This window comes from Antrostomus carolinensis, unplaced genomic scaffold, assembly GCF_000700745.2.
Source record: "Antrostomus carolinensis isolate BGI_N321 unplaced genomic scaffold, ASM70074v2 scaffold27188, whole genome shotgun sequence".
Classification (NCBI taxonomy): domain Eukaryota; kingdom Metazoa; phylum Chordata; class Aves; order Caprimulgiformes; family Caprimulgidae; genus Antrostomus; species Antrostomus carolinensis.
Genome location: NW_010335410.1, coordinates 15732 through 43261, shown reverse-complemented (window position 1 = coordinate 43261; position 27530 = coordinate 15732). Strand labels below are relative to the sequence as shown.

Genomic DNA, 27530 nt, shown 5'->3' with positions numbered 1-27530 from the left:
TTATTATTATTATTATTATTATTATTTTTCTCCCCTCCCCTAAAAAACCCCGACAACCTATTTGCGTCCCCACGTCTCCTCTCTGCTGCTCAGTAGCTCCCTGACATAAGGGCGAGGGGAGAGTCGCAGCTGTAGGGGAGGCTGAGCCCTTTGTTTGTCTGGAGGGTCATGTTTATCTGGCTGGATCACCCGGGGATCTCATGGAAAATTGTGTCTCCTTTGGGATTGGCTGAAGATTTCTTAAATTCAGAGGTGTCTGGTTTCCTGGCGTGGTTTGCTGATCGCCCCGGATATTCATAGTTAGGTTATGATATCTTGATGCCGTGAGAGTTGATGCTGTGAGAGTTTATTCTGGTGTTAGTGCCTAAAGTGTTTTTTGTTTTTTCCAGAAAACAACTCTTTGGATTTATTATCTTGGAGCATTAGGGCAATACTTGCAACTGGGAAAAGCAAAGTGCAGTGATTTTGGGGGTTTTTTATTAAAAAAAAGGGGAGAAAGGAGAACAGAAACTTTAAAGGCCAATGGAGATGCTCCCACCTTACAAACAAATAAGCAATTGATTTTTAGATGATCTATAAATAGACAATATATAAGCTTATTTAAAAAACCCCAACAGATGTTTTTTTTTTTGTGCAATTTTCAGCTGTAGAGCATGAGAAGGGTGAAAATTAAAAGTCTTTAAAGGAGAGTAAAACTAACTCGATCATTGAGAGAGGACTAAAAAGCAGATACATAGCACCACTACCAGAAAAATAAATGGGATACGATTACTCCTTTTGTTTTTTTTAAATGCTTTTGAATCCATGTAGCTGCAGCTGGATTTCAGTAGCTGTCTGAGCTATTGTGGAATGAAACAGTTCTTGATGGTGTCATGTGATGTAGTAATCACTGGTGGGAAGAGTAAGGGTGATCTTGCAACTTTTTCTCCAGTGCTTTCCTAGCTAGTTGTTAGTGGATAAAATTTAAAAAATATACAACTGACAATACTTTTTTATTTGTTTCTTTCCAGAAAACTGATTGGGAAGTAGCCATAAAGAGTATCAACAAAAAGAACTTGTCAAAATCACAAATCCTACTTGGAAAAGAAATAAAAATCTTGAAGGTATGTTAATTAGCAGTGATTTTTAAAGCTGCTTTACTTGAAAAGGAAAAGAGACTTTTGACCTAGTTCATTCCGGGTCACGGGGAGTAGCACAGTAATTGCTATTCTGCCTTTTGTTTCTTTGTTAGTTCCAGGAGATATCAGGACTAAAAAGACCAAGAAAAAAAAAAAAAGAAAAAGATACTTTTTTTTATTTTTGAAATGGTGTCAGAACAGGTTTTGGGCTTTTGTACTTAAAAGTGGAAAATTGTTGTAGAGCCAGTCTCTGTGCTTTGCTTATTGCACGTGTAGAAAACTTTGTCCTTCAGGATGGTGAATGTGGCACCTTTCCCCAGCACTGCATGCAACAGTCATAGCTGAGGGTAAAACATCAGTCTTTGAGCTTTCTTCATGTTCTTTGCTCCAAGATGCTTTGAAAGCTAAAATCAGCATGCTGAACTTGATTCCTGAAGCAGTCTTCCCACTTTTGAGTGAATTGACTTAAAATGTGTAGTGTGGCTCTAATGAAGGAAATAAAATGCAGCATCATTTAGTTTTTCAGGGCTATTTTGCAGTAACATCTCCTTGGATGGTATCTTGGCATTCTCCGCTCTCTGAACTTCACATCTCATTTTACATAGCTTTGCAGTAATAATTAGTGCTGCTTTCTTTCCATATTTCCAACCTTCTTGAGATGTCACTATTTTATACACATGTTATATTCTATTGTATTTATTATATACCAGAAATTGTGGTGTTGGGTACATTAGTGTGCTGCAAGTACTTAGCAAAGACAGATGCTTTTTTGAGCAGCTCCAAATAATTGCATGAGATGTCCTGTGAGTTTTATTTGATGATACTTGGTTTGATTTCCTTTTCATTGTAAAATGGTAAGATTGACTTGAACATAGTGTAGTTGGTTATTTCACTAAGCCTAAGCCAGAAATTGTGGGAAAATATAAAATTAAATTTATGTGTACAGAAAACTGATTAAAAGGATCTTGTACAGTATTACTTTCTGTAACAAGACATAGAAAATAAGTTCTGGAACTGAATGTTTTTATGACTTCTGAAGGTATTGCCTAATTTCCTATTCCTGTAAATATTGACTAAACATCTGAGATTTTCTCCCAATTCCACCAGATGGTGTAAAAAAGATGCTACCTTTCTTTATAAAACTTGGTTCTCTTTGATTATCACCTAGCATATTAAATTTAAAATAATAATAATAACAACAGGCAATTTCCATAATACAAATACTGTGTTTTACAGGAACTTCAGCATGAGAACATTGTAGCTCTCTATGATGTCCAGGTAAAATATATTTTGATGTCTTTTTCTTCATTAAAATTTATTTGTGAAAATATAATGTATACTGAGTAGAAAATGTTGAATAGCTGTATATTTTGTTGCTGTAATCAGTTTGGTGTTTAGAAAAAGAAATCCAGTTCCCTACCAGTGGCAGGAGAGTTCTCTCATCTTCAACAAATTGTGCACTTATTTTGTATTGGCTCTTTCTAATAAGCAGGATGCACAGCTGGGATAGAAAGCCATGAGAAATAGGGTTTAATTCCAGGCAGCGGAGGCAAGTGGCAGCTTGAGAACCTCTGCAGAGCCTGTTTGTGTAGTTTGGTCCTGTCTCCAGAGAAAAAGCATCAGCTGGCTGGGCTGGGAGCTCTGTCATCAGTGGCAGTAACTATTCTCCTGAATTAGCCTTGTTTCCTTGGCCCTATAATTTAATTGGAAAGTGGGTGTTTGTGGATAATGAGTGAATACACCTGAAGGAAAATGTACCAGTAGGAGTTGATCTGAATGGATGAAGCAAGTGACATTAAGAAGTCAACATAACTTTGAAATAGTAAAATACTGTTACAGAAAAGGAGCAGCATCTTTGAGAACTCTGTAAGAAAGAACTGTATCGTATAGCCCTGGTCATGGTGAGGAAGAACTGGAGGAAGCAGAATACTGTGATCACACATGTATATATTGCTGTTGCTTCTGTCCAAAGGGTTAGGGTAGAGTATAAAAGCCAAGCAGATATTTGGGATCTTTTCAAGTAGGAGAAATAAGTATTAAATTGCTTCAAATTGTTTTCCTCTTTTTATTCCCAGGATTCTACCTAATAAGGTATAGGAATTAGTTTTCTAGCCTACCTAGGGAGGTGTATTCTACTTAGTAGGAAGTACATTTTTTGTACCCTAAGAGCTGCAAGTGTTGAGTCAAGCTAAATATGACGTGATGTAGATTATACAACCATTTGTTCTGCTTGAATAAGAACTATACGTTTATCTCCTGGGCTCAATTCCTATCTTAAACACAGAGTTACATTTATGAAAAAAAATTAAGAAGCACCCTTGGGGCATTGCATAGTTAAAAGTGATGGAAAATAGACATTTTGATGTTCTTCGATGTTTTCTTTCTTTACACATTTTCATCCTGAAAGGTTTTCAACTTATGTGTAGATGTGTTATCTCTGTAGCTATAGAAATCTGTGTTCACAGGATATACGCCAGACAGGCTGTGTGTAGCTACAGGACACATACTAAGTTCTTTTGACTTGTGGTACAAAGTGATGATGTTCAAAGTAACAGACTACACGTCAGAACTTTCCATTTGGATGTGTAGACTTTTCCCTCTTGGGTCTTGACTTCACAACTCTGCATTTTGAAATATATTGGCTGCTCTGAGAGGGAAAGTATAGTCTTGTGCTTCTTGAAGAGACCAGGTTTTCCTGAGTATTGCTAAGTGGAAATAATCTCTCAGCATCCTAAATTTAGTATATCCAGACATCTTAAAAGAAACTGGAATTGATGACTGAGGGCGTTGGTGTGTGAGTAAGCAACTGAATTTCAGATTTATCATTTATAGTTGTTTATATGTGAAGATTAGTTACTAAGCTTTGCAGCTCAACCTCATTGCAGTTGAGTAGATGTATATTTGGATGATTTAACATGGTGTGTCTTCTAAGCCTTGGAGGGCCTCTTGCTTCTTTGATTTATGCACAGAACATCCACAAGGGAAGAGAGGACAGAGCCATACACTCGACTATGGTTTCTTTACCTAAAGGTTATTTAAAAACATAACTTCTGTGCTTTTCTGTTCTGCCACAGGAAAGGGTGCCCTTAGAGTGACAGCACTTCCTGAACGATCAGTCCTGTACTCCATTTGGGAAGGGGATGTTGCTGCTTGTCCCTGACTATCCCATTTAAATAAAATGAACAGTTAAAGCAAAGAGGAGGGAAGACCTGTGTTCATACCTTGGATACATTCCAAACACATTCATGGCAAACATAAAGCTTGGCAGTATGATGTTACTTCTATAGAAGAAATTGCTTTGCAAAATCTGGTCTAAAGAATGCGACACTTGCACAAATAAGCTTTTCTCTTTCTGTGCAAGGCTGTGTTTGTGAAATATTCTACATCATTAACTTGTGTGACTACATTAATTTATAACCCAGCAAGAACGAACACTATGCAAGGCATTCACATGTCTCGTAGGCTGTTACACCTACTAATTTTCTTCAGCCTTTCATGTTCTAGCACGTGCTGCCCTTTTTGTTTGCCATAGTATTGTGAATATAGTGATATCATACAACAAGATAAGACTTCAGGATTTCAAGCAATTTTTAGGTTACAGAAGCTATTTTTTATTTTTTTTTCCTCAGTGCTGGAGCCAGGGGAGTCTGTGTCACAGTAGGAAGTTCTCAGTGTGACTGGGAATGTTTTATTTTTATAGTTCTGTTGGTCTGAAGTTTTTCTTAACCTTAGACAGTTTGAAATAAGAAAATGCTTGTGTTTCAGATGCACTGTTTGGCAGACCATTTAGCTGAATAATCCAAGAACTGATTGTTGTACTGAGTTTTCAGATAGGAAAAGATGGAATGCAGCATTAAGTGGCAAAACTAAATTTTTAAAGTGGAAATTAATTGTAATGAAGATTAAATATTTTTACATCTCATAATATTTAATGACATTATTTGTACTAATGACAGTACTTTGAGATTAAAGCTGTATCCCTGCATAGCTATTTGGAATATATCTTTTAAGTTTGAGAATGAAAGGGTAGTTATTATTTTACATATTGCAGAAGGCTTCATTTAGAATTGTTTAGCAGGAGGTAGTTAGATTGCTCCTCTGTCATCTCTGTTCTTTTATGGTTGTGTTCCTGTTGCACGGGCTGTGACCCGTCGCACAAGTCACTGTAATAAAGATCCATACACCATTAAGGTTTTAATTAGATCCAAGGAGAATTTGTGAGCCATCCTGCTGATAACACATGAACATTTTAAAACTTTGCTGTTGCTTCAGCTCCTATGAACACCATTTTCATACGTTACTTAGTACATAGAGGGTCCACTGGGTTAAATTACTAGAAATGCTCATAAATCTGGAGCCACACCCGAATGAATTGATGTGCCGTTACTGTTGTGTGTGCATAAAAATCTTTTGTTCTGGTGCCAGCACAATAATTGCCCTTGATTTCCATAAGTTGGTTACATGCAACACTGGCAGGGTTGATCTGCAGTTAAGCAAATTTTATGTAAGCAGCACATACCGTTGTTGTTTGTGCCATCTCAGGCAGCCAGGGATCTGCACACACCAGGGTGTGGAGACCAGTGGTTTTAAGACTGAAGGTATATTTAAATACAAACTCTACATCTGTGAGAGGAAAATGTTTTGCAGCAGTAGGGCTCTAAAAAAATAAACATATGCAGCACACCTTTATATGTGAGATTATTTTTTCATTAAGTGAAATGCTTAAAAAAAAAAAACCCCAGAATGTAAGAGTTGCATAGCAAAACATAATTTGTTGAGACTATTTTTTTAACTTATCTTCTTGGGCAAGAGTTTGGTATTCTTTCTTTCAAGAATAAAAAACCTTGAATCTCAAAAATGGTGTAAGAATGCAGCTCTTTTCCCATGGTGTTGCTATGGGATGTCACTCATCCTGCAAAAGATCAGGCAGTCTTGGATCCTGTTAATTGGGGAAATGGAGCCCACTGTTTCTCAAAAGCCAAAGGAGTCAAAAATAACTGCTAACTCACCATCCTGAAGTATATTAAGGTCCTTGGATAGAGTATCATACTGAAGTATGAAGGTATCGGTAAGTTATTTGGAATGTGCTATATTTAGGACATGAATTTACAGTTTTGTGCAGTTCATGATCCTGAGTGTGAGCTGAGTAGAATTAATCTCTTGCACAGTGCCAGACAGTGCCTGTTTTAGCAAATAATTTAATTCAAAACCTCTTTAGAATGTCAGCCGTCAGAGTGAAAGCCTGTAATGTAGCTTGGAGATAGCATTTTAGAAGAATGAATTAATGTCTTCACTGTATGGAGTCTGAAGTTTGCTATTTGAACAGTAGTTTAGGGAGAACTAATTTCTAGTGTGTTATTGGAGAAACAGGATCTGAACAGAAATTGTTTCTTGTCTGAGCTTGTTGGTACATAGCAGATAAAATAACTGCAGCTGCTTCTGTGCTGTCCTTGAAAGCAGTGAAAGCTAGTTGGGGACAAAGCCAGCAGTCCTTCTGGTACCTACACCTCAGGTTTACGGATGCTCAAGTGCCCGTGAGTTCTTACTAGGGATGCTTATGGAGTTGTGTTCATCTATACCTGTTGTTTTACCAGTAGGAATTAAATATTGCTGGTTGGTTTACCCAAGGACTCAGTTGGTCTGGTAGTATTGCCTATGTTTCTTGAGGTGGTTGCTTCAAGCATTCTGGTGTGTGCTCTTGATCTTGGTGCCTCGCAGCTTTGATTGCCTCCATCCTGTCATTGTAGCTGTTTCTGAGCTGTTGTCTTTTGAATGAAGATACCTCAATATCTTTATTTTTTTCCCCCCAGGTCCTTAATTAAGGCCTTTGTGTTTGTCAATATCCATCCTCACTGTGTGTGGAAATACTCATATGAAAACATGCTGTCCAGACATGTTTTCAGATAAAAAGAAAAAACCTACCCTGTAGAAACTGTAAAGGTTTTGAAATACTACCTGGCAGCTGATGCTGACTGGAAGGTTGGTGATGCCAATATTGGACTGCACGGAATGACGCCAGGGTAGGCGTTGAAGGTTAAGGACAACCACTTAGAGTTTGTTTTGGCCCACAGAACCAAAGAGTTGGAGTTACTACATAGTCCTTCGCTTACCTGCTGTGCATAGATGCTCTAATTTGTATTTCAAAACCATTTCAGAAGATCTTCAAGTATGTGAGCATGTTAAATGTTTGGTGTGCTGTGAACAGTTCTGCCTTTCCTTGTGTTGTGCAGCCAGCCAGTCTCTTTCACTACCTCTCAGATATATTAGTTAAGTACAGCATTTCACATAACAGCAAATGAGTGTACCCCAGCTCCTGTGGTACATTTCTCTGTGGCTGATTGCTCTTTTATGTGAATAATTGGCAGCATGCACACTATGTGAATCCTACAGGCTCACGTCAACTGACATTTAAACTGAGACTTAACATTGTTAGTTCTGACTAAATGTTCAGTCCTTTAGACGTGACAGGAGCTGAATATGTTAGAAGCAGCTGCTGTGGTGCACTCGCAAAGCAAAACAAGAGTGTCTGTTATACAGTAAGAAACAGCCTTAAAAAGATCTGGACCAGTCCTTTTTTTTTTCATAAAATCATTGGAATTTTTTCCAAATGAATTTAATGCTCAGAAAAAATGAGGATTGTATTCCTGATCAAGGAATTAAAGCAAATATAGCACAAATTAACATATCAGCAAATCAGATCATAACAGTGCACAAGCTGTCAGGTTAACTGTCATGCTCTTGGGAGCCCAATCATAAATTGCAGCTAAACAGAATCTATAAACTTGGAGCAAAAAACATACTAACTATTTCTTTGCCACAGTTTCTGCTTTGGCAATTTAAGAGCTCCTTGTAGACTTTCAGCTTGTTTTAAAGGAGGACTTCCTAACAACAAAAAAAACAACCCTAGGGGATGTTTCTGCCAATACACTGAAGTTCTAGCAACAGCTGTTAAAAGTAACCGTGGATGTTTTGACTTCTTTTTCAATTAATGTCTTTTAAATGGAACTACTGCACCGAGCCTGTGATTTGGGTTGGAACTTCACATCTCCCCTGAGACAACTGTTGGAAGTCTGGGATTGAAACACAGCAAGTTTTGGCAAATAATGTTGCCTCTTAATCACTTTCCAGTAGGTTTATCTGTTAGCTTTCAGAATTGTAAAATGGTTTCCTATTAACCTTTGCTATCTTTTACTTCAACTTGCAAGTAAAAACTAGATTCGGAACAAAAAAGAGCAAAAGTAGATTTTTTTGATCAAGAAAACTGTAAGCAACAAAGCAAGTCATGCTGGGCAAAACTGTTCTGTAGTTGTTGCAACACAACAGACATTTGTTTTGCTTGATTATTTTTCTAGGTAGAAGTGTAGGCCAGAACAACTCTTAACTGCAGTAATTTAATGATTTTTGTGTCAATGTAAATTTCTGAATGTTTTGTTATCTGTTTCAAGAAGCAGTTTAAAATAGCTTGCTAGGTCAGCTTTATTTCAGTACATTAGATCTGAAACATACTACTTTACTAATCTTTTCCTTTTTGAGCACTTTGCTCTGCTTAGCAAGTCAACAGAAATCACAAGTCTAGAGAATGTTCATAGAGATGACTTTATTTTTCAGCAAAATAATTTAGAAGGGGGAAAATACATCTACAGAATTGACTCGTGTTTTCTGAATGTATTCCCAAAATGGAGATCACATTCCCAGTCAGGCCGGCCAAGAATTGTGATGCAAAATGTGAGCAACTGTGAATGATGAACAACTTCCACTGTTTTCAACTAAAGCTTCCATTGGTTGGATATTGAAAAGTGTTTGGTTAAAGTTGGGACGAGATGCAGACAGGGAGTTTGATACCAGTACTGTGCACAATATTACTTCTACTACACGAATTAGATATGGCTTTTAACCAGTCTGGGAAAAACTTTGTGAAACCTCTAATCTGCTCTGCTGATTTAATAAGAAGGATTATCCAAGCTACAGTTAAGGAAACACATTCTACTTCTTACTATGACTTTAACCCAGTGACTTTTAAATTTATTATTAATCAAGAATATCAGTCAAAAAGAGGTAATACTATTTGAGGGAAATCTAGTGCAGTCTGTAGGAATGACTTTAAACAGGTGAAAGCTGGTACAACAGGACAAATCATCAGCTCTGTGTTTCTGAAGGGAGTAGTTTTATTTGAAGGGACTTTGTTTCCAAAGGGATCCAGAAAACACATTCTCTAAGTTCTGTGATGAATAAAGGTCTCTCATGAGCTGAGCATTACATACTGCCATAAGCTGCTGGTTTTGTGCAGTGTGTTGTGTAGTTCCACTGACGCTGTGGAACATCTATTTCTGATTCATGGGATTGCTATGTTCGGGTGGAAATCACTTGCTGAGCTTCTTTCTTGTCACTGCAGAGCGGACTGTTTCCATGCTTCTTAGCTGTGTTATTCTTTTACACATCACAGTCGTCCTTTAAGTGAAGTGATCCTCAGTTGGCAGAATTTTGTTTGATAAATTGGGATCTCAGAGTTGCTGTTTGGCATCCTTGAGGTTCCTGAAAGAAAGTGAGTTTCAGTCTTGGAAGATGTTGTTGCAAAGGAACAATGTAGAGAGAAATAACATTTATCATTATGTATTTTCAGTAATTTACAGAGCAAGTAATTACTTATCTGTTTTTGTTTTCATGTATGCACTTAAGTTTTGAGGCATTTATAGGATTGCAAATTATGGTTCATGTTGGCCACAGCTGTTACAGAAACATCGAACAATTGGGACTTCCTGAAATGTGATCTGCTGCTGCTTTAATATTCTATATTGGTTGGAGTTTGCCTTTCATTCCCAACAGATTTGACTAACGTTCCTAGAAACTTGCTTTCTTTGAAGCTATTTTCCAAATGTAAGCAAATATGTAATGTGCTTGATGTCCTGAGCTGGAAAGAACCTCAAATGCATTTCTGGAACACAGACGACACTAAACTAAATGCTTCCAGAAAGTGAAGTAACCTAATACAGTCTTGAATTAACCTTAAAACATCCAGTTCATCTTGAATGCTACTTACTAGAGTTCCCTCTATCTGTGATGGATTGGTAGCAATCAGCTTTAACGGGTTGTACCATCCATGTGCTCTGTGCTGTTTGATATTTAGGGTAGTTGGTTGCCCTTGCTGCGGCCCATTTTTACTGTTATTTTTCTTTTTAAAGCTTCCTGTTAGTGAGCCCTTGAAGATGAGACTCTCGTGGTACTTCTTGTCAGTAAGGTCAAAATGAACATGTGCTGAAGTTTTAATACAAGCACTGAGAAAGGTGGCCAGGTTCACAGGTTGTGTTAAGCTGTGCAGTGTCCCTTGTGACTTTGTTTTTTAATACACTAGTTAGCAGAATACAGTCGGACTGTCTGTGGTTCCACTTCCCACTGGGACATGTGCCTTGTCTGGTATGCCATCTCCCTCTTTTCCTTCACTGTCTTAAAAACATATTTTCCCACAAACTGTCAACCTTTGTTTAAGTTTATTTTTAAAGAGAAAGGGAGGTAACATACTATGTAACTAAAAACATCATCCTGTTTATTGTGTACTTGCCTTATGTTTCCTTCGAGTTCTCCTTGTGTTTTTCCCTTTCAGTCTTAGTCAGTCAGCTCAGAGGGGAAAAAAATGCTTTTACTTTATAGAAGATCTCTGAGTGTCTTCAACTTTGTAGGCAGAACAAAACTATTTAATGCAGGAGACTGTGGAAAACAGTGTTGCTTATTGGCATAGACAGGTAGGCTCTTTCTTTCCTCACGCAAAATCAATATTTATAAAAAAGCTGAATGTTCTTGTTACGGTCAGGTTTAAGCGCAGACATTCTTACTGCATTTTTGTGGAGTGTGTAGATAATTTACAGTAGAAGTTAGCTAATCTGTCTTTCAGTAACTTTTACACAGTTACAAGAGAGGGAATTGAAGTTGCAGAGGGGTCAGAGGAGGTCAGTGCTTTGGAAAATCGCAAGGACTGTCATAACAAACCACACCTTTGCCGTAAGGCATTTGGGTCCATGGCAGGGACCTGCTTCTGCCAGTGACTCGCTGAGGGAGATACTTTACAGAAGTATGCATGATTCCTGAATTCATTATCCTACAAAATAGCATTTGGGAATCAATTTATTCCAGACAGTTACCTGCTCTCTGATTTCTGCCTGACCTTCAGCTTGTCAGGTGGCAGAACCAACACTTGTTTTACCCCTAAGTGGGAAACGTGACTTTGGAAGTCCACCTTAGAAAACTGGTTGTCATAGCCAAATGGTCTTCCTTACAGTTTGTCATTCTGTCCAGTATCTTACTGTCCTGTTGGTGACCAATTTCAGTGATATCTGTCTCTTAATATAGAAGTTGTGTTGATAGTCCACTTGAAAACTGAGGGAATGACATACAGTGGAAACTGATGTTACTTATTGATGATGCTCTTTCAAATGATAGCTTTAGTCTTCAGGATATTGCCTGCTGATTTTTTTTTATATATATGTATATATATACATCAGTGTTTTTGAAAATGTCAGATATTTAATGGTGGGGAATGTATGTATTTGCTACCTTCTAAAACAATGACTTTAACATAAAGTATCTCAGTTGATTGAAAAATCTCACGTGATACTTGGTTAATGTGGGTACTGAAGGCTTTGTCTTGTCACATTCTTAAATGGGATTTGTTCTTCTCTTTTAGGAAATGCCCAATTCTGTCTTTTTGGTAATGGAGGTATGTGTTAACATAAACATTCCTTTCTGGCTGAGTTTAAAGATGATTTTTAGACAAAAATCCTTCTTTGCACAGTTGCAAAATAACCATGACTTGTTAAAGCAAGCAATTCTGAAAACTAGACTATTAATTGCCTATGCACTACTAAATTTATCAGCAGTGTTTGTTCCATAAATTACTCAATTTTCATTTTATGATACTATAGGTGTTAATGAAGTGTTACACATCAAATTGTTAATTACAAATAATTGGCAAAAGAATTTTAAGGCAAACAACTGGAATGAATCTTCTAATTTTTGTGAAAAGGTTACAAAGTAAAAATTGTATAGCAACTATTTCAGTGCTTGTGTTTTGAATAAAACCCTTTCTTTTAAACAGTACTGCAATGGTGGGGATTTGGCAGATTACTTACAAGGTAATTGATTACTCTGTTTCCCTCTTAAGCTATTGCATTGCATTTTTATATTCTGTATTCCTGTCATCTGTTGGTGTTTCTCTGCATTGTTTTTCCTTGTGGTTTAAATATTTTTCTGTTCATGGAATGTCTGTAATTCCACAATGCACGTTCACCCTGGTGTGATTTTAAAGTACCCTCTTTATAAGAGTAATTGAATTCACCAGGAGCCTGTTCAGTGTTGTGTTCTGTCTCCACTCAAGGTCAGCAGCAGAGAGCTGGTTTGTTGTGTGTTTTTATGCCACCCTGGAAACTTGAAAACTAAAGACATAAGGTTTTGCATTTGTTTAAAAATACTTCCCAGTGTTTTTAAGTGCCACTCATAATTGAAAATAAAGCCCACAAAGTAGCAATGAAGGTGAATAAAATAATGCACAGACAGAAACTGCTTTGAAAACAATTGAATGTAACATTCCCTTATTTGTCAATGAGGAAGAAGATGTAGCTAACCATAAATAGCATGCTGAAAAATGTGTGGTTTTCTGCTTCTAAAGTCATATTTTGGAGGCTGCTCCCAGTGTTTTGATTCCACCTGCTTTTTTTTCCCAAGATGTGAACTTAAAAATACTGAATTACTGATATAATAATGCTTTCTAAAAGAGGCACTTCTGGCTTAGGAGAGATTTTACCCTTCAACACGGCTCTGCCCAAAGCAAAGGCAGAAATTACAGCATCATGACAAATGGATTCTTACTACAAACAAAATTTTGAGCAGAGATGTTAATCTTCATATTTTTCTTGATGAAAATAGTCTTCTGCTTGCCTTTGTGTCTCAGTATGGTGAAGGAATCTTTTTTGTGAACAGCTATTGTTATGGTAACTGTGTATATTAAAAGCCTAATTTACTTCCCATTAAAATCCTTGGAAAGACTCATACAGTATAATCCAGCTCCTTCGTTCAGTACTTTTTCAGACTGCAGGATGAGATAATACCTTCTGAAGAGACTTTCAAAAGTACATCTTAATTTTTGCCTTCAAACCAAATTTTATAATGGATGAAATTTTTTGAGCAGAAGGTTTATCTTCATCCCCATGATAATATGTTTAAAGAAAGAATAAGTTTTACAGCTTCAGGTTGTAACATGATTGTAGATACATTTGATATGCTAAACTGTGGGGTTCTTATATTTTCTTGACTCCTTTGCCTTTTTAGCAAATTTTAGGATTTAATGATGATTGAGAAGATTCACAATTATTATGCTACTGAGTTGAATAAACTACTGTAAAAACAGGTAATTCAGAGTACTGTAGCTCATGTAAAACTATGGAGATGTATGTGTTATTGAGAGTATATTCAGTAGAAAAATACGGGAGATTAGATTGTTCTGAATGTAGTCCACTATGATTTGATTGTCCTCATTGTTCTCACAGTTGATCACTGTTTAAAGTTTATTGCTTTTTGGCCAAAGGTAATGCTATTTATTTTCTCATCTGCTAATGTGTATGTTGTTTTTAGCTAAAGGAACTCTTAGTGAAGACACCATCCGAGTGTTCCTCCAGCAGATTGCAGCAGCTATGCGTATTCTGCACAGTAAAGGAATCATTCACAGGGATCTGAAACCACAGAATATTTTGTTGTCTTACGCCAGTCGTAGGAAGTCAAGTGTCAGTGGCATACGCATCAAAATAGGTAAATACACTTTTCTCTCATCAGAAGGTAAATTGTCACTGTTGGATTGTTTCCCTACTCAGAAATGTCTTTGTAGTTGAAGCACAGAGAGTGTATTGGATATGGTGTGTATTAAATTGATGCAAACCAGACAGTAAGTCTAGAACGATGAACTTCATGCTGTAATGCAGATTCTCAGTGTAAAAAAGATGGAGTCATAAAGAGCTCTTAGATTAAATCTGGAGGAAAAAGAAACCTGTTTAGCTGACGTTTCTAATATTGAACTATTTTAATGAGATGTAAATCTGTAACCTTTGAAACTCTGAGTAGCCTTCAGCCCATTTCAGAACTGTGTGTGTGTGGGACTCCAGTCGCATTTCCAGCTGGGGTTATTTGAGAAGTTTAGAAATGTAGGTTATGACCTATTTTTGGCAGAAGGAGGTTTGGCATTGTAACTGGGGAGAGATGTCAACTGTTCAGGATACTACCAAACTCTTCTTCAGAAGCCACTCTGGTGTTCTAATCTGTCATTGTTGCCTCTTAAATGTCCATTTAAAAATACCTCATTTTTAACAACTTTCTTTTCTATGCTTTTGCTCAACCAAAATCTGAGATCTGTTCCAACTCACACCATCTTCTAAACAGCACACGGGAGACAAAACTTCTTCTCTTGCTGTCCTTACTTGATAGTTTCAGATGCTTTTTGCCTACGTGGGCAATTCAGGCATCTGAAACTTGATTTTTAAACTTCTACCTGATGTGATTTCACTGAAGCAGATTGTATATTCATCACTCTTGATGAACCATTTATATTTAGCCTCTGACTTTAATCTTTTTTTTACTTTAAGCCTTCCCTGCTGATGCCAGACAGTGTGCTCTGCAGCTGGGGAGATGATTGAGCAGCAGTTTGTGCAGATGATGCCACTGCTGTTTCTTGGCTTGCTGTTTGGAAGATAAGACATTATTCTTTCAGTATGACATAGATTTTACTATTCCATGTAGTTGGCTTTATACTATACCTGTCTTTTTCTCTCTAACTAGTAATTGTAGTGGATTTCAATAAGAGATAATTTCTAGACTTTAAAAATTTGTAAATTCCCTTTCTTTTCATTGACGAATGTGTTTCTTTACATAGCTGACTTCGGTTTTGCTCGTTATCTGCATAGCAACATGATGGCTGCAACTCTGTGTGGTTCCCCTATGTATATGGTAAGTGACAGTATATTTCAGATTATATTGCTTATCTCAAACATTCTCCTACCAGGACAAAATAATTTATTGCTTGTAGATTGGCAGATGCCTAATGTCGCTTCAGAAGTATCAGGAGCAGCATGCAGCTCACCTTCCCATAGTTTTACTAGCTCCTTTTTCTCTTGTGATTTGGTGATCACAGTTGTTAAAATCAGAGAGACATTGAACGTTTCATAGAACTATGGGGAGGAAAAATCTTAGAGAATTAAAAGACAATACATCTTAGCATTATTTTTTGGCAAAGGAGTTTCATTTCCACTTACATACTTTTTTTTTTTTCTATATGGGGAGGAAAAATCTTAGAGAATTAAAAGGCAATACATCTTAGCATTATTTTTCTGGCAAAGGATTTTCATTTCCACTTATATACTTTTTTTTTTTTCCCCTCCCTGAAATAGGGCATTATCTCCTTCCTAGTTTCTAAGGAAATAAAAAGTGATCAAATACAGACTAGAAGAGCTTTACACTAGTAGTTAAAAAGTTACTTGATGTTTTCATTCTTGTTATTTAATGTATTCTCCCACGTGGGGTTTGTTTTGTTTGTTTGTTTTTAAAAAACAATTTGGAGTTAATTGACAGTAATTTGTACTAAGTAGTGTGGTAGTCAGTTGAGCACTGAACTGTCTGACTTTGGCACTACCACTACTGTACTGTATGATCGTGGGAAGATCATTTTACTTTCCTTTTGTCTTGCTTTTGTGTTTGTAAATATAATGATAATGAATTCCTTATGAAATGCTTGGTTGTTTATCCACAGGGAGGACTGCATAAACCAAGTAAATAACACTTACCTTTTATTCCCATACATGGGGATTGATAGATGCTTTCTTTAGAATATCAGCATTTCTAGTTTTCTGTGATTTTGAAGCATAGCTTTCATTTTAGGTAGAACTGTTACCTTTCAAGTCATGTGATGCAGGTTAAGGTGTTAATTTTATCTTACAATAAAGTGGTCTCTGTTAACGCTGCTCTGATAGAAGAACTGTAGAATTCATATTGCTGTGGCTTTGCTTTTTTGTTTTCCCTTCTGAGATTTTGCTGTTCTTTCCAGGCCCCTGAAGTGATTATGTCTCAACACTATGATGCTAAAGCAGACCTGTGGAGCATAGGAACTGTGATTTATCAGTGTCTTGTTGGAAAACCACCTTTTCAGGTAACAATTTCCTTTTCCCCGTTCTTAGTCTCATGGAAATTCCTAGGGCTTTTCCTTCCAGTCATGAAAACAGAAGTAGGTAGTGATGTCTAAGTGTAGTGTTGATGCTTCAAAGGTGAGATTGCTTGAGGATACCAAGGGAGAAGTTGCTCATACTTAGTCCATGAGATCAGTGTGTTCAATCCTGAGGAAATACATAAGGATATTCAGTACTGAAGTGACTGCTGTGCTTGGGGTATTCTCCTTTAATGCCCATATGCAAAAGCCTCCTTTTTGTGTATGTGTGCATAGGTACAAAAGCGATTTTCTCCATGAAACTGAGCTTTAATTAATGTACATTTTTATTTGACAGGCCAATAGTCCTCAAGATTTGAGAATGTTTTATGAAAAGAACAGAAATTTGATTCCTAGGTATGTCACCATGGCCTTTCCTGTTGCTTACATTTGTTGATTGAACACTTTTTCAATGCCTGGGATTCATAAAAATATTTGATGTTACTATCTGGACAAGGACGTAGTATGATACCAGGGACTCATGTTGCATCTTGCCTTCATTGTACCTTGCTGAGTTGCAAGTGTCCTGTGTTAAGGCTACAGAGCATGTATAGAGAAGAATTAGGAACATGGCAGAATGGTGGCTTCCTGAAATTTAATGTGTTGTGCATTATTTCCTGCATGCATGAAATTTAATGCTTGTTTTACTTCCTCTTGTGTGCAGCATTCCTAGGGAAACATCTGCTTATCTGGCTGACCTGCTGCTGGGTTTGCTTCAGAGAAACCAAAAAGATAGAATGGACTTTGGTATGTAGCTTTTCCTTTTGCTCTCTTAACTTGCCTTGTTAGTTGTATTCATGTGGCCAGAATAACTCTCTTCACTTTTCAAGTAATTGACTATAGACAAAAAGTCAAGTATATTTTTCTTCTCGGCTCTCATAAAGGAGGCAGAGTAGCCAAAATAAATTAGTAAGTAGCTACTGTCAGTCAGTATTAAATGATGCCCATAAATTATGACTTTGTAGCTGAGTAGTGAAATATAAATTAGTTAATTCTTTCAGTTGTAGCCTTTTGTTCCTTGACAGTGTTAATTCTTATACCTTAAATTTCATGGCACAGTCATATTTCTGTTACTTTAACTGTTGTTTTGGCTTCAAACTGGGAGCAGGCATCCCTGATCTCCATGTGGTGTTGTCAGAGTACGGGAAGAACCCACATTGGAAGCAAAGTTGCTTTACATGTTTCCTCCCTGTTCTTTTCTCTTGCAAACTGTAAATGTTGTAACTATATTAATGGGGGTACAAATTGTGTACATTTGATTTGACCTTGAAAGCTATATATAGTTATATATGTGTATCTGAGGGCAGTGAGTCATGTGATGTTACATCAAAGATGAATTCCTAGTATTGCACTTTGATATTGCTAGCTGTAGAGACTTCTTCATTTTAGTGAAATATTTTCACTGTTGTATTTTTTTTTAAGCCAAAAAGTAATAGAAGCAACAGTTGTATTGGTGTATTTCATTAAGTCCTAAAATTTAAAAATTGGTAACCTGTGCAGTGTCTGAAGTTTGCATACTGTTGGGTTACTGCAGTGTCTCTTTAGGACTGTATTTTGAATAAGTTGGGACGTTCAGCCTGGGTGGATAGATACCTCCTTAACAAAAGTGAACTTGTTTGGCTCCAGTTTACTGCTGTGTTTGGCTTTTTCTCTTTAGCTGGAGATCTTTAGTTGAAGAACATTTTTCTAACTTCTTAAGATTTCAGGGCCTCAAATCACTACTATTGAATCGTTCAGAATGGCTACAACTGTTGTCTCTTCAAAATTAGTCAGGAGTAGAGTTTAGCTTTGCGTGTGCTTTGTACTGGCTGGATTGTCTTGTTACTTCAGTCTCAAAAAGCCTTTTTCTTGCTGGGTTTTGGGTTACATATTACTGCAAGTGTAGTAATGTTTTGTTGTTTTTCTTCTTTTTTTAAATGCAAACTCAGGCAGCATTTTTAAAAGAAGACCACTGAAAAGTTAAATCTTTATTAGTTGTTAGCTGCATCATGTATGTCATGTTATTAATGCTAGTTGCTTAAATTTTATACCACTGTTTGTTGTTGCAGTTTTATCATAGCTGCCAGGAAATGTTAGTCTTAAATTTTTGGTTCATTTGGTTCAAGCTAACTTAGCTGAATACAATTATCTTTTTCATTATTTTATTTTATATCAATAGCAATGTGCTTTATACTGAGATCTGTTTTAGCAACAAGATAGGTGACCCATCAAGTTTAATCTATGGAATGGCGAGAAAGAGCCTCAACCTTAAAGTCTCTTCAGGCTCTTTGGAGATAAGACCTAGTTCTTTCCTTACCATAAGCTATTAGCTTTTGAGTTGCAGCCTAAGGCCAGACATGCTCAGTTTTTGTTTCTGCTTATGAAACTTCATCGTTGCTCTTTAGTTATGCATGCAAGCTTGGTTTTGATGCAGTACTGAAATACACAAATTGACTCATTCATCACATGTGCTCCTTGTGTGTTTGTGATAAGAAAACTGTATTTGTTAGGCTGTGGAGAAAGGAGGATTCAAAAGGCATTTTAGTTCTATACTTGAAGCTTAAGACTCTCCTAGATATTTTTTTTTTCCTTTTCAATTCATGGTATGTTTGGCTCCAAGAAATATGGAATTTTTTTTTTTTATTTATTTTTAATAATTTGGAATGTAAAACAGCCGTGAGTACTGGCATAATTAAGGTGTTGGTCTTCTGAGAACTAGGCATGGATTTTTGTGTGTAGACATGACTGAAATAACTGCTGTACATAAAAGCTTAAGTAGAAGTCAGACACAGAAAAAACTCATGGTAATTGGGTAAGATTCCTGGATGGTAGTGACAGTATTCAAAGCTGGATTTATAAATCTGTATGTGTAGAGGAATTAATACGTCACAAACATGGAGTTTGAGTAATTGATTCCACTTTGCACTCTGGGTGTGCTGATCCCTACGTTTTCTTCAAACATGGGAAATTCACTGTATCATTTATGGTAGTGAGAGAATGCATTTGTGCTTAGAAAGAAAAATAGAAAGCAAAAGGGTAGTGATGAAAGTCATGTTTTCCTTGGCTGAGCCACTTAAAGGGCCTCACAGGGGCTGCTCTGGAATGTGCTTTGCAAAGGGAGTGAAAGGGAGAGTGTATAACTGAGCCCATGGCCTGTTGTTAAAGTAAAAATAGCATTGGAAATCTTGTTGATCTTCCAGCAATATAAAGTAGAACAGCAGGTGTTGTACAAAAGCTTGAGAACACCTGATCCTCGTGTTCAAGTTAATCATTACATTGTTCTTGTGTTACAGCTAGCCTCCCTTCCTTATCAGGTCATGGAAGAAAGTGTTGAAGGAAGAGGAGATACTGCAGGCCTCAGATTCTTTCTTTTATTTTTTTTCCTTGTTATTTGCTTAGGTCTGATGAACAGCATTTGTTTTTCCTCAACTATTAGAACATTAAAGTTCACAAAGCTCAGCAGCTAACTTCTACCAACCCTCAATTCCTCCTGACTAGCTGAAGGTTGCTTCTTGTAGAATAAAACTTTCCATGTAAACTGTTAGCCAACTGGTTATGCTAAATCATTTAAATGCATCTTGGCATATCCATTTACAGCAAAAGCAGAATGTTTCTTTGTGACAGGAACAAGTTAACTGAGGAAATTGTTGAAGGAAATTGTGTTTAATTCTGCTTTAAACTGTGAACCGACTGCACGGGTCATATTCTGCTCTTGGGAAGTGGGAAAGAGAATGGCTGCTGCCCTGTGTTGGGCTTTTTGGCCACCTAAGGAGTAGCATTAAAGGGTTCAAAAATAAGCATCAGTCCTTGGGAAAGGCAGAAGTGAGAGTTTGATGTGAGAGATGCTAATAATTTTGAAGAGTGAATTAAAACTGAACTAATACCATATTCAACATAGAGGACATAATTTCATGAGAAGTATAGGAGGACTTTGTGTGTACATGATCCTGAAGTGCAGTCATAAAACACCCTCCAGTAATTCATTCTGATTTGCCTTGCTGGCTGTTGTTTGAAGTTACTCAATTGATTTTTGTTTCCTTTCCAAATGCTATAGCAACATATAACATAGAAGGCTTTAATCTTTTATAAGCTCTTTATCCTCTGGCTCTGAAATACTGATTCTGAGAAGGCAACCATTTATCACTATCTGCACTACAGTCTGCAAATTCCATGTAATTTGTATATTTACTCACTGTGGTTGTTGTTTTCTTGTTCTATAGAAGCATTTTTCAACCACCCTTTCCTGGATCAGATTTCAACAGTCAAAAAGTGTAAGTAGTTTTGATTTTCCACTTATTTGTGTAAATTATGAATGTTGGGGGCTGGAATGGAGAAAGATCTGCCAAATACCACATGAAGTGTTTATGAGGCTTGTTGTTGTGCTCTATTGTGAGGCTAAGTGTTGAATCCTTTTTTGTATTACACTAGACTGAAATGTGATACTTATTTACTAGTTCCTTTGACATTTCAACTGAACTTAAATACCCTTGTGTGTCTAAGGATGTGCTGTGCTTATAAGTCGTATAAGGGTTTATGAATGAAAAGCAATGAGGAAATGAGTTTGTTTGAAATCTAGCCTTTTAAGATCTTACTCCCATTTTTTTTTCTTCCCTGGGTTGTTTTCTCCTAGCTTGTCCTGTACCAGTGCCCACATATGCAGGCTCAGTCTCTGGCAGTTCCTGTGGTAGCTCTCCTTCATGCCGTTTTGCTTCTCCTCCAGTAAGTTCTCTGTTTTACAGAACAATCTCTAGAATTTTCTGTAATGTTTAGCCAAAGGTTATTGAATTTTACATCTTTCTATTCTTGGACAGTGTAAACTGTCATGTTTAAGAATGCAGAGCAAGGAATACCTCTGTCTTTTGCTAGAAGTTGTTCATTAACGTTTTGGTTCTCTTTTGCCCCTTATGTTGTACTTTGTGAGTTTCTTGTTGTTCTTTTTTGTTTTAAAAAAACCCAAAACATATACATATCAAATGCTACGGTAGCAAATCTTTAGATGTGCTAATATGTTTTGCAACATAATAAATGTTACTGAAAGTTTTTTTAATTGGCCTTTTTGGCTAAGGCCTCGTACTGATACAGACTGATGACTTGAATTTTATGTGGTATTTGGAAGAGGGGCATCTCTATCATCAGGAACAGCTGAACAAATGTCTGTTGATTAAAGACACAGCCTATTTAATATAAAATGTCTAAATAGACACTACAAGCTTATCCAGTATTTGACATTTCAAAATTCAAATATATTTTATATTTCTAAATACTTAAGAAACGAAAAACTCCCAAATTTATCTTTTTGTCAAAGATAGTGATGATATTACTTTAGAAGATTCATAGTTAAAAGAGCAATTCTATATTCTGAATCACTATATTTACAGGTTTGTGTTTGGTTTTTTTTACTCTCCCCCACCCCTCCAGTCTCTGCCAGACATGCAGCATATTCAAGAAGAAAATTTGTCTTCCCCTCCACTGGGTCCTCCTAACTATCTTCAAGTCTCTAAAGATTCTGCCAGTACCAGTAGCAAGAACTCCTCTTGTGACACAGATGACTTTGTTCTTGTCCCACACAACATCTCTTCAGACCACTCATGTAAGGACCTTCCTTATTTTTACATTTTACATTTCCTCTCATAACATACGTTAACAAAAAAGCTTGTTTAAATATCTACCTTCCCCAGTTGCGTTTTTGTTGTAGGTCACACTTGAGGTATTATCATACACAAAACAGTCTGTGGAAAACTTTTATATGTTCATAGAAGTTTGTCAGAAGTTATAATTTCTACAACAGTAATATTGGAGATGTGTTTCTTTAAGATTCTGCTTCATGACGTGGGTTTTCAATGTGTTCTTCTGCTTGCTGTAGATGATATGCCATTGGGAGCAGCTGGCAGGCGAGCTTCAAGCGAGTTCTTGATGTGTGGAGGGTAGGTGTGCTGAGCTTTATCCAAAAGAAGTCTCATGTTCTAAAATTGATGCTGCAGCTGTAGAAGGGGTTGTTGGGTTTTTGGCAGTGACGGGTTTACATAGCTGTGCCTGGGCTGTCTTAAAGACTAATATGTACGTTGAATTTAGTATGAATATATAAACAGCATGAATTCAGAGTTTTGCTGTGAAATAGATAGCTTCTGTGATGTGAAGACCTGTCTTTTGACTGTGGTTTTTGTTTTCACAGGCAGTCACCATTAACTATTTCTGGAAGCTCAGGAACTGTACAGAAACCATCCTCAGCCTCTTCTCGAAGTACTGCTTCTGGTACAGCTAACAGGTGCGTGATGTAGGCTTCGTATTTCTTCTCTTTTAAAAAGGTTCTCTGCTACTATGTGGTTGTTTTTTGTTTTGTTTTTTTTAAATTGTGGATGTTTAAATTGTGGATTGTTACTGGAAACTGAATTGAAATAGAAACTAGATCTGTTTTTTCCAGACTCTTTACACTTAATTCATTCTAATGGCTGACTGTTGCATAGCTAACTTCTGGCTCTGATGCATCATTGAAAGCTTTCCTTAAGGAAAGAGAGCATTCTTTTGTCTGTTTAAATTTTCAACGAGTTGAAATGAGAAACTTCAGACATAACTGACTTGTTCTTTTTGTGTTATGAAGTACAGCACAGTCCTCATTTAGTGAGTCAAGATGTTGAAAGCAGTATACATTTTAAGAAGTAGTTGTGAAAGAAGAGGAACTTAGCCCAGATTGCTATGGATTTGTGTCTTGGGGCTGGATTGTCTTGTGCCTGGTAACTGGGTGTGGCTTCTGTGCAAGTAATTACTGTGAATTCTGTGTTTATATCTCACAACATACCAGAGAAGCCACATGAAAGAGCTAAACATGTATTGCAGCTTTTCCATCAGCAGGGATGTTAGTAACCCTCTTTCTTCCACGTGATTGTAGACAAAGTTTCTGCTAGTTTGAAATAGAAGTGATATTCATCAGTGGTGCCTGAAATCTTTTGTGTATTATATGGGAAAATGTAAAACTTAATCATGCTGTTTAACTACTCCTGCAATTTCCAAACAGAAGGGTTAGTTTTGTCATTTGACCAAGTAATGAATTTCATAATATTTTCAGTACAAATAGAAAGAGGGTGAGTGGCTAAATGAGGAATAAAGCTATTATGTTGGGTGTATTTTTGGCTTATGCTAATACTACATGGCTGAGAGTCAGCATTATTTGTTTAGAAATGCTTGTCACAAGAAAAGTTTGCTACTTTGTGCTGATCTTTGTGCAGTTTGTGAAATCTGCTGACATGGGCTATCAATACAGCTTTAGTCTTACCTTTTATGTTTAAGAGCAGATAATGGGGATTGTTTGTCTGTAAAGATCCATTTGCTCTGGATTGGCCATGTACAACGTATTATAAATAGGTTGTAATTTCCTTTTTAAAATTGTGTCAGGTGGCACAGTTTAGAGTTACAGGTTTTATGAAAATATGACAGTTATGTTATCTGTACATTAGTAACTTAACAGCTAAGTGGTTTTGGGAATAGAAACGTGCCTACTGTTTCAGTTTTTGTGATATAATAGTTTGATTTAATTATTGGTTGAGTAAATTTGGTAACTAACTGGCTGCTTGGGACGTGGTCTGAAGGAAGCAGAGCGTGTCTGATATTCTACAGGGTGCTGCTTTTGGTTTTTGTGTTTATTTCCTGAGAAATGTTCTTTCATAGTATGTGATTTTTTTTTTTTTTTAATTTTTTTACAAAAGGTTATGCTCTGTAAAACAGTGAATTTTTCTGATTAGCTGATGAAACTGAATTAATTGTACCCATAGTTGTGCTGCTTTATGTCAAGTAGAAGAAGCTGTAATAATTCTCAGGCTCCAGCCAGAATGGGCAGAATAGGTGGAGGTGGTTTGCTCTCCTGTGGTTAATTGCTAATTTTATTCTCTAGATCTCACAGAAACAAGATTTGCATGCAACTCTGCACACATCTGTATTACATTTTCTCTAACCAGTAACAAACCACATCAGACTCAAGGAAGCCTAACCAGAGCTTAGCTTAGGTCTGAGCTGGGGAGCCCTGATGGAGGCCAAGTACCGTACGATGCCGCTCCACCACGCTAACACAGCATTGCTGCTTCCAGCTAGCTCACGACTCTGAGCTTGCTTGGCTCTGCCTGCAAGGCTGTGTGAGAGCAAGGGAAGGTATTTTCCATGCTGAGTACTTTAAAAGTTGAATTCCCTTCATAGCCCCCCTCAGTGTCACTGCCACAGTTTAAATAACATCTGCTTCCCCTCTCCCAGAGGTCAGACCTAAGGAACCTCCCTGTGCTACCTCAGTGTGTTGGGTTAGTCATAGCAGGCTGCCTGCCCGCTGCCTTGGTGTGGTTTCCACTTGTGAGACCTGTGTGGAAGCTTTCAGGCCTTTCACCAACTGTGTGCCCACAGCTGACTCTCAAATTACTCTGTAATACCTAGAAACTGGGTGGCAATAAAAGGACAAACTTCTTTTCTTTTGCTAAGGAAGTTCTATGTATATTAGGAAGTTGTGTTTCTTTCTCAGGGGTAGCAAAGAGAACAGGACAAATGCAGTCAGAAACCCAGATTTCTGTTCAGCTGTGGCTGTGCAGTCAGTGTTGTTACTGCTTGTTTAGAGCTCGTGGCAGAACTTTTTTTTTACATTTCCTCTAAGTATTTCTGATCTTTCTCTGAAGAGGTGCTCAATAAAGGTCCAGATACTAAACTGATTATCTTCCAAAAAGCCCATTAGTTTGAAATTCTTTCCATTGAATTCTGTCTTCCTTTAAAAGTGTTGGTAACTGATTACATGGCAGTGGTTTGATTCCCTTATCAGATAGTACACTGAGGTAAGTCGGGTCACGGACACTTGGGTTGAACTTGGGTAATGCTAATCTACAGTTTGAGTCTGGGGATTAATGTTCAGGTGTGTGGTTTTGGTCATTTTGTCAGGGCTTGGTTATATAACATGTTTTCCTTTTCCAAGTTCACAGTGTCTCTTGGGCTATCTCCGACTGTGCTTTAGTGGCTTTTGTACACATTCCAGCCCTGCTGCTGAACTTCCTGTTCTTAGCGCAGTAGGTTTTCCTAGAATGCTATTTTGAAGCGTGGTAAACAGAGCGGGCTGATTGGCAGGAAGTCGGAGGGATCTGTAGATGGCTGTGATGCGTGACGAAGTGCTCCAGCTAGTACTGCCCTTTCAGCTTGATCTGATGCAAGCCAGTATAAGAAAGGTAGTTAGTAACAAACAGTTCCTGATCTTCCTCTGTGAAGTGTTAGAGCTAGGTTAGGACAAGCTAAGATCATATTGCATGAAGGGAGTGCAGACGCAGCTTATTTGCCTGTTTCCTAGATTTTCTTGAAATTTCAACAATGGTACAATTTAGAGAGAGACCTGTCAACCTATATTCACCTCCTGTCTCCGTGCCTTCCAACTTCAGGCATTGCCAGCCTTCAGTATCCCCCCGCAGTGAAACGGCACCTATCCCGGTTCCCACTCAGCTACGGAATTACCAGCGCATAGAACAGAACCTCTCCTCTACTGCCAGCCCCGTGTCAAACCCCCATGGATCACCAAGGTGAGTTTGGTTTTCTTTTAACTCCTCTTTCTTGGTTCTGGTTTGTGTTTTTACCCTGACAGATGTCTGTGCTTTCTTGCTGATGTCATTTTTATTTTCTGCGCAAGCACATACTAAAGAGACATTTTAATGATAACAAATAATAGTCCTTCACAATCTCAAGATTGTTGGATGGGCACTTGAAATTTTTCACAAAAACAAAATGAGCTTGTTAGCTCACTCAAATGAAACATAAGAAGGTAAAAAGATGAAGTCTTGCTTTTTTATTCCTCTTTGTGTATTAATCAGCATGACATCATAAACTAGAAAGTCAGTAGTAAGTTATGTTTTGTTTTCACACATGTAGTGCTGAGATGAATGCATTGTTCTGTAGAATATCAAGGCAACAATTTTTGGCATGCTGGTTAACCAGCTTGTCTTTATTACAAAGCTCTAGTGTGCCAGATTTATTCTCTGCCTTGTGGTCTACAGGATCAGGGTGGTGAAGGTCAAAGACTCAGACATAGACTACTTAGAACTCAGGAGATCTTTACAAAAACAAACCCATGCTTCCTTACATATTTTTTTTTCAGGATCTGATTTTATAATAGTTGCTAGACTTGGGGAAGTGCCTTTCCCTGAAATAATTTGTTTTCACTAAACTGACCTGTATATTAGACCCAAGATGAAAACTTTGTCATAATCTTTGTGGACATAAAAATGGGTATTTGCAGCAATATATTTCACTTGATTGTGAAATTTAAAATTGAATTATCAAATTGTTTGAAGGTTAGGAATCCATGTACTAAGGGTTGTCTATTTTAATTTTCTCCAGTTAACAGACTACTGTGGCACTGAAAGTTAAAAAGTCAGTGTGAACTAAGGGAATTAAATCTTGCCTATTTTCAGTAGGGGAAGCTCAGCTTAAGTTACTGGTTTAATAACCTTAAGCCATAACTTTCTTTTTAAATCCCAGTATTTTCTTTAACTGATCATTATACTCCGTAGGGGATTCTGAAGCTTATCTGGAGGAACCATAGTTACTGTAGTGTGTGTAACTGTTCTTTTCACCTTGTTAGAGCTGGAGTTGTGAGACGCTCAAATACCAGCCCAATGGGTTTCATGAAGACGGGCTCCTGTTCTCCAGTACCAGCTGACACTGCACAGGGTGTTGGGCGCAGGTTATCCACAGGATCTTCTAGACCATATTCTCCTTCACCACTAGGTAAGCCCATAAATTCTTAGCAATTAGTAAAGATTTATCTGGAAAAATAATTCAGAACACTGATTCTTGCTTAAATTTATCTTAAACCAAAATCTGCCCAACTAGGTCACATTTGGGGAAATAATTTATGTTAAATAACTTACAGAAGTAAACTGACTAGGTTGTATTTTTCTTTACCTTCATTTGTAGGTGAAGTATAAAGTGTAAATTCACATTTTGGTTTTGTTTGCATAGTTGGAACCATACCTGAGCAGCTTGGACACTGTTGTTGCGGACAGCTTCAAGGACATGAATCCAGGAGTAGAAACTTTTCAGGTGAGTGGCTTTGGACGATGCAACCAGTACTATATTGATAGAGCTTCTATAGCATTTTGTGAAGGGAGAGGAGAGCCAACAATACATTAGTATAGGTCAGTAGGAGACACTGCCTAAGTGCTGCGCTGAGTTCCTGTAGAAACTTAGCCCACTTG

The 27530-nt window shown here is 37.3% G+C and overlaps 1 protein-coding gene across 1 annotated transcript in view; it reads left to right on the top strand.

Annotated features, from left to right (window-relative positions):
* Window positions 1-1010: 1010 nt before the first annotated feature.
* The window catches only part of ULK2 (unc-51 like autophagy activating kinase 2), a gene marked incomplete at its 5' end in the record, with an annotated part of 37756 nt that continues 11236 nt past the window's right edge, over window positions 1011-27530 (top strand). The window contains 17 exons of the mRNA XM_029086624.1: window positions 1011-1103; window positions 2355-2396; window positions 11794-11826; window positions 12205-12241; window positions 13737-13910; window positions 15025-15098; window positions 16192-16293; window positions 16646-16704; window positions 17012-17094; window positions 20547-20597; window positions 20957-21045; window positions 21745-21916; window positions 22190-22250; window positions 22499-22591; window positions 25719-25856; window positions 26915-27060; window positions 27295-27375. Coding sequence (XP_028942457.1) covers window positions 1011-1103; window positions 2355-2396; window positions 11794-11826; window positions 12205-12241; window positions 13737-13910; window positions 15025-15098; window positions 16192-16293; window positions 16646-16704; window positions 17012-17094; window positions 20547-20597; window positions 20957-21045; window positions 21745-21916; window positions 22190-22250; window positions 22499-22591; window positions 25719-25856; window positions 26915-27060; window positions 27295-27375 — 1528 coding nt within the window. The remainder of the gene's footprint in view (window positions 1104-2354; window positions 2397-11793; window positions 11827-12204; window positions 12242-13736; window positions 13911-15024; window positions 15099-16191; window positions 16294-16645; window positions 16705-17011; window positions 17095-20546; window positions 20598-20956; window positions 21046-21744; window positions 21917-22189; window positions 22251-22498; window positions 22592-25718; window positions 25857-26914; window positions 27061-27294; window positions 27376-27530) is intronic.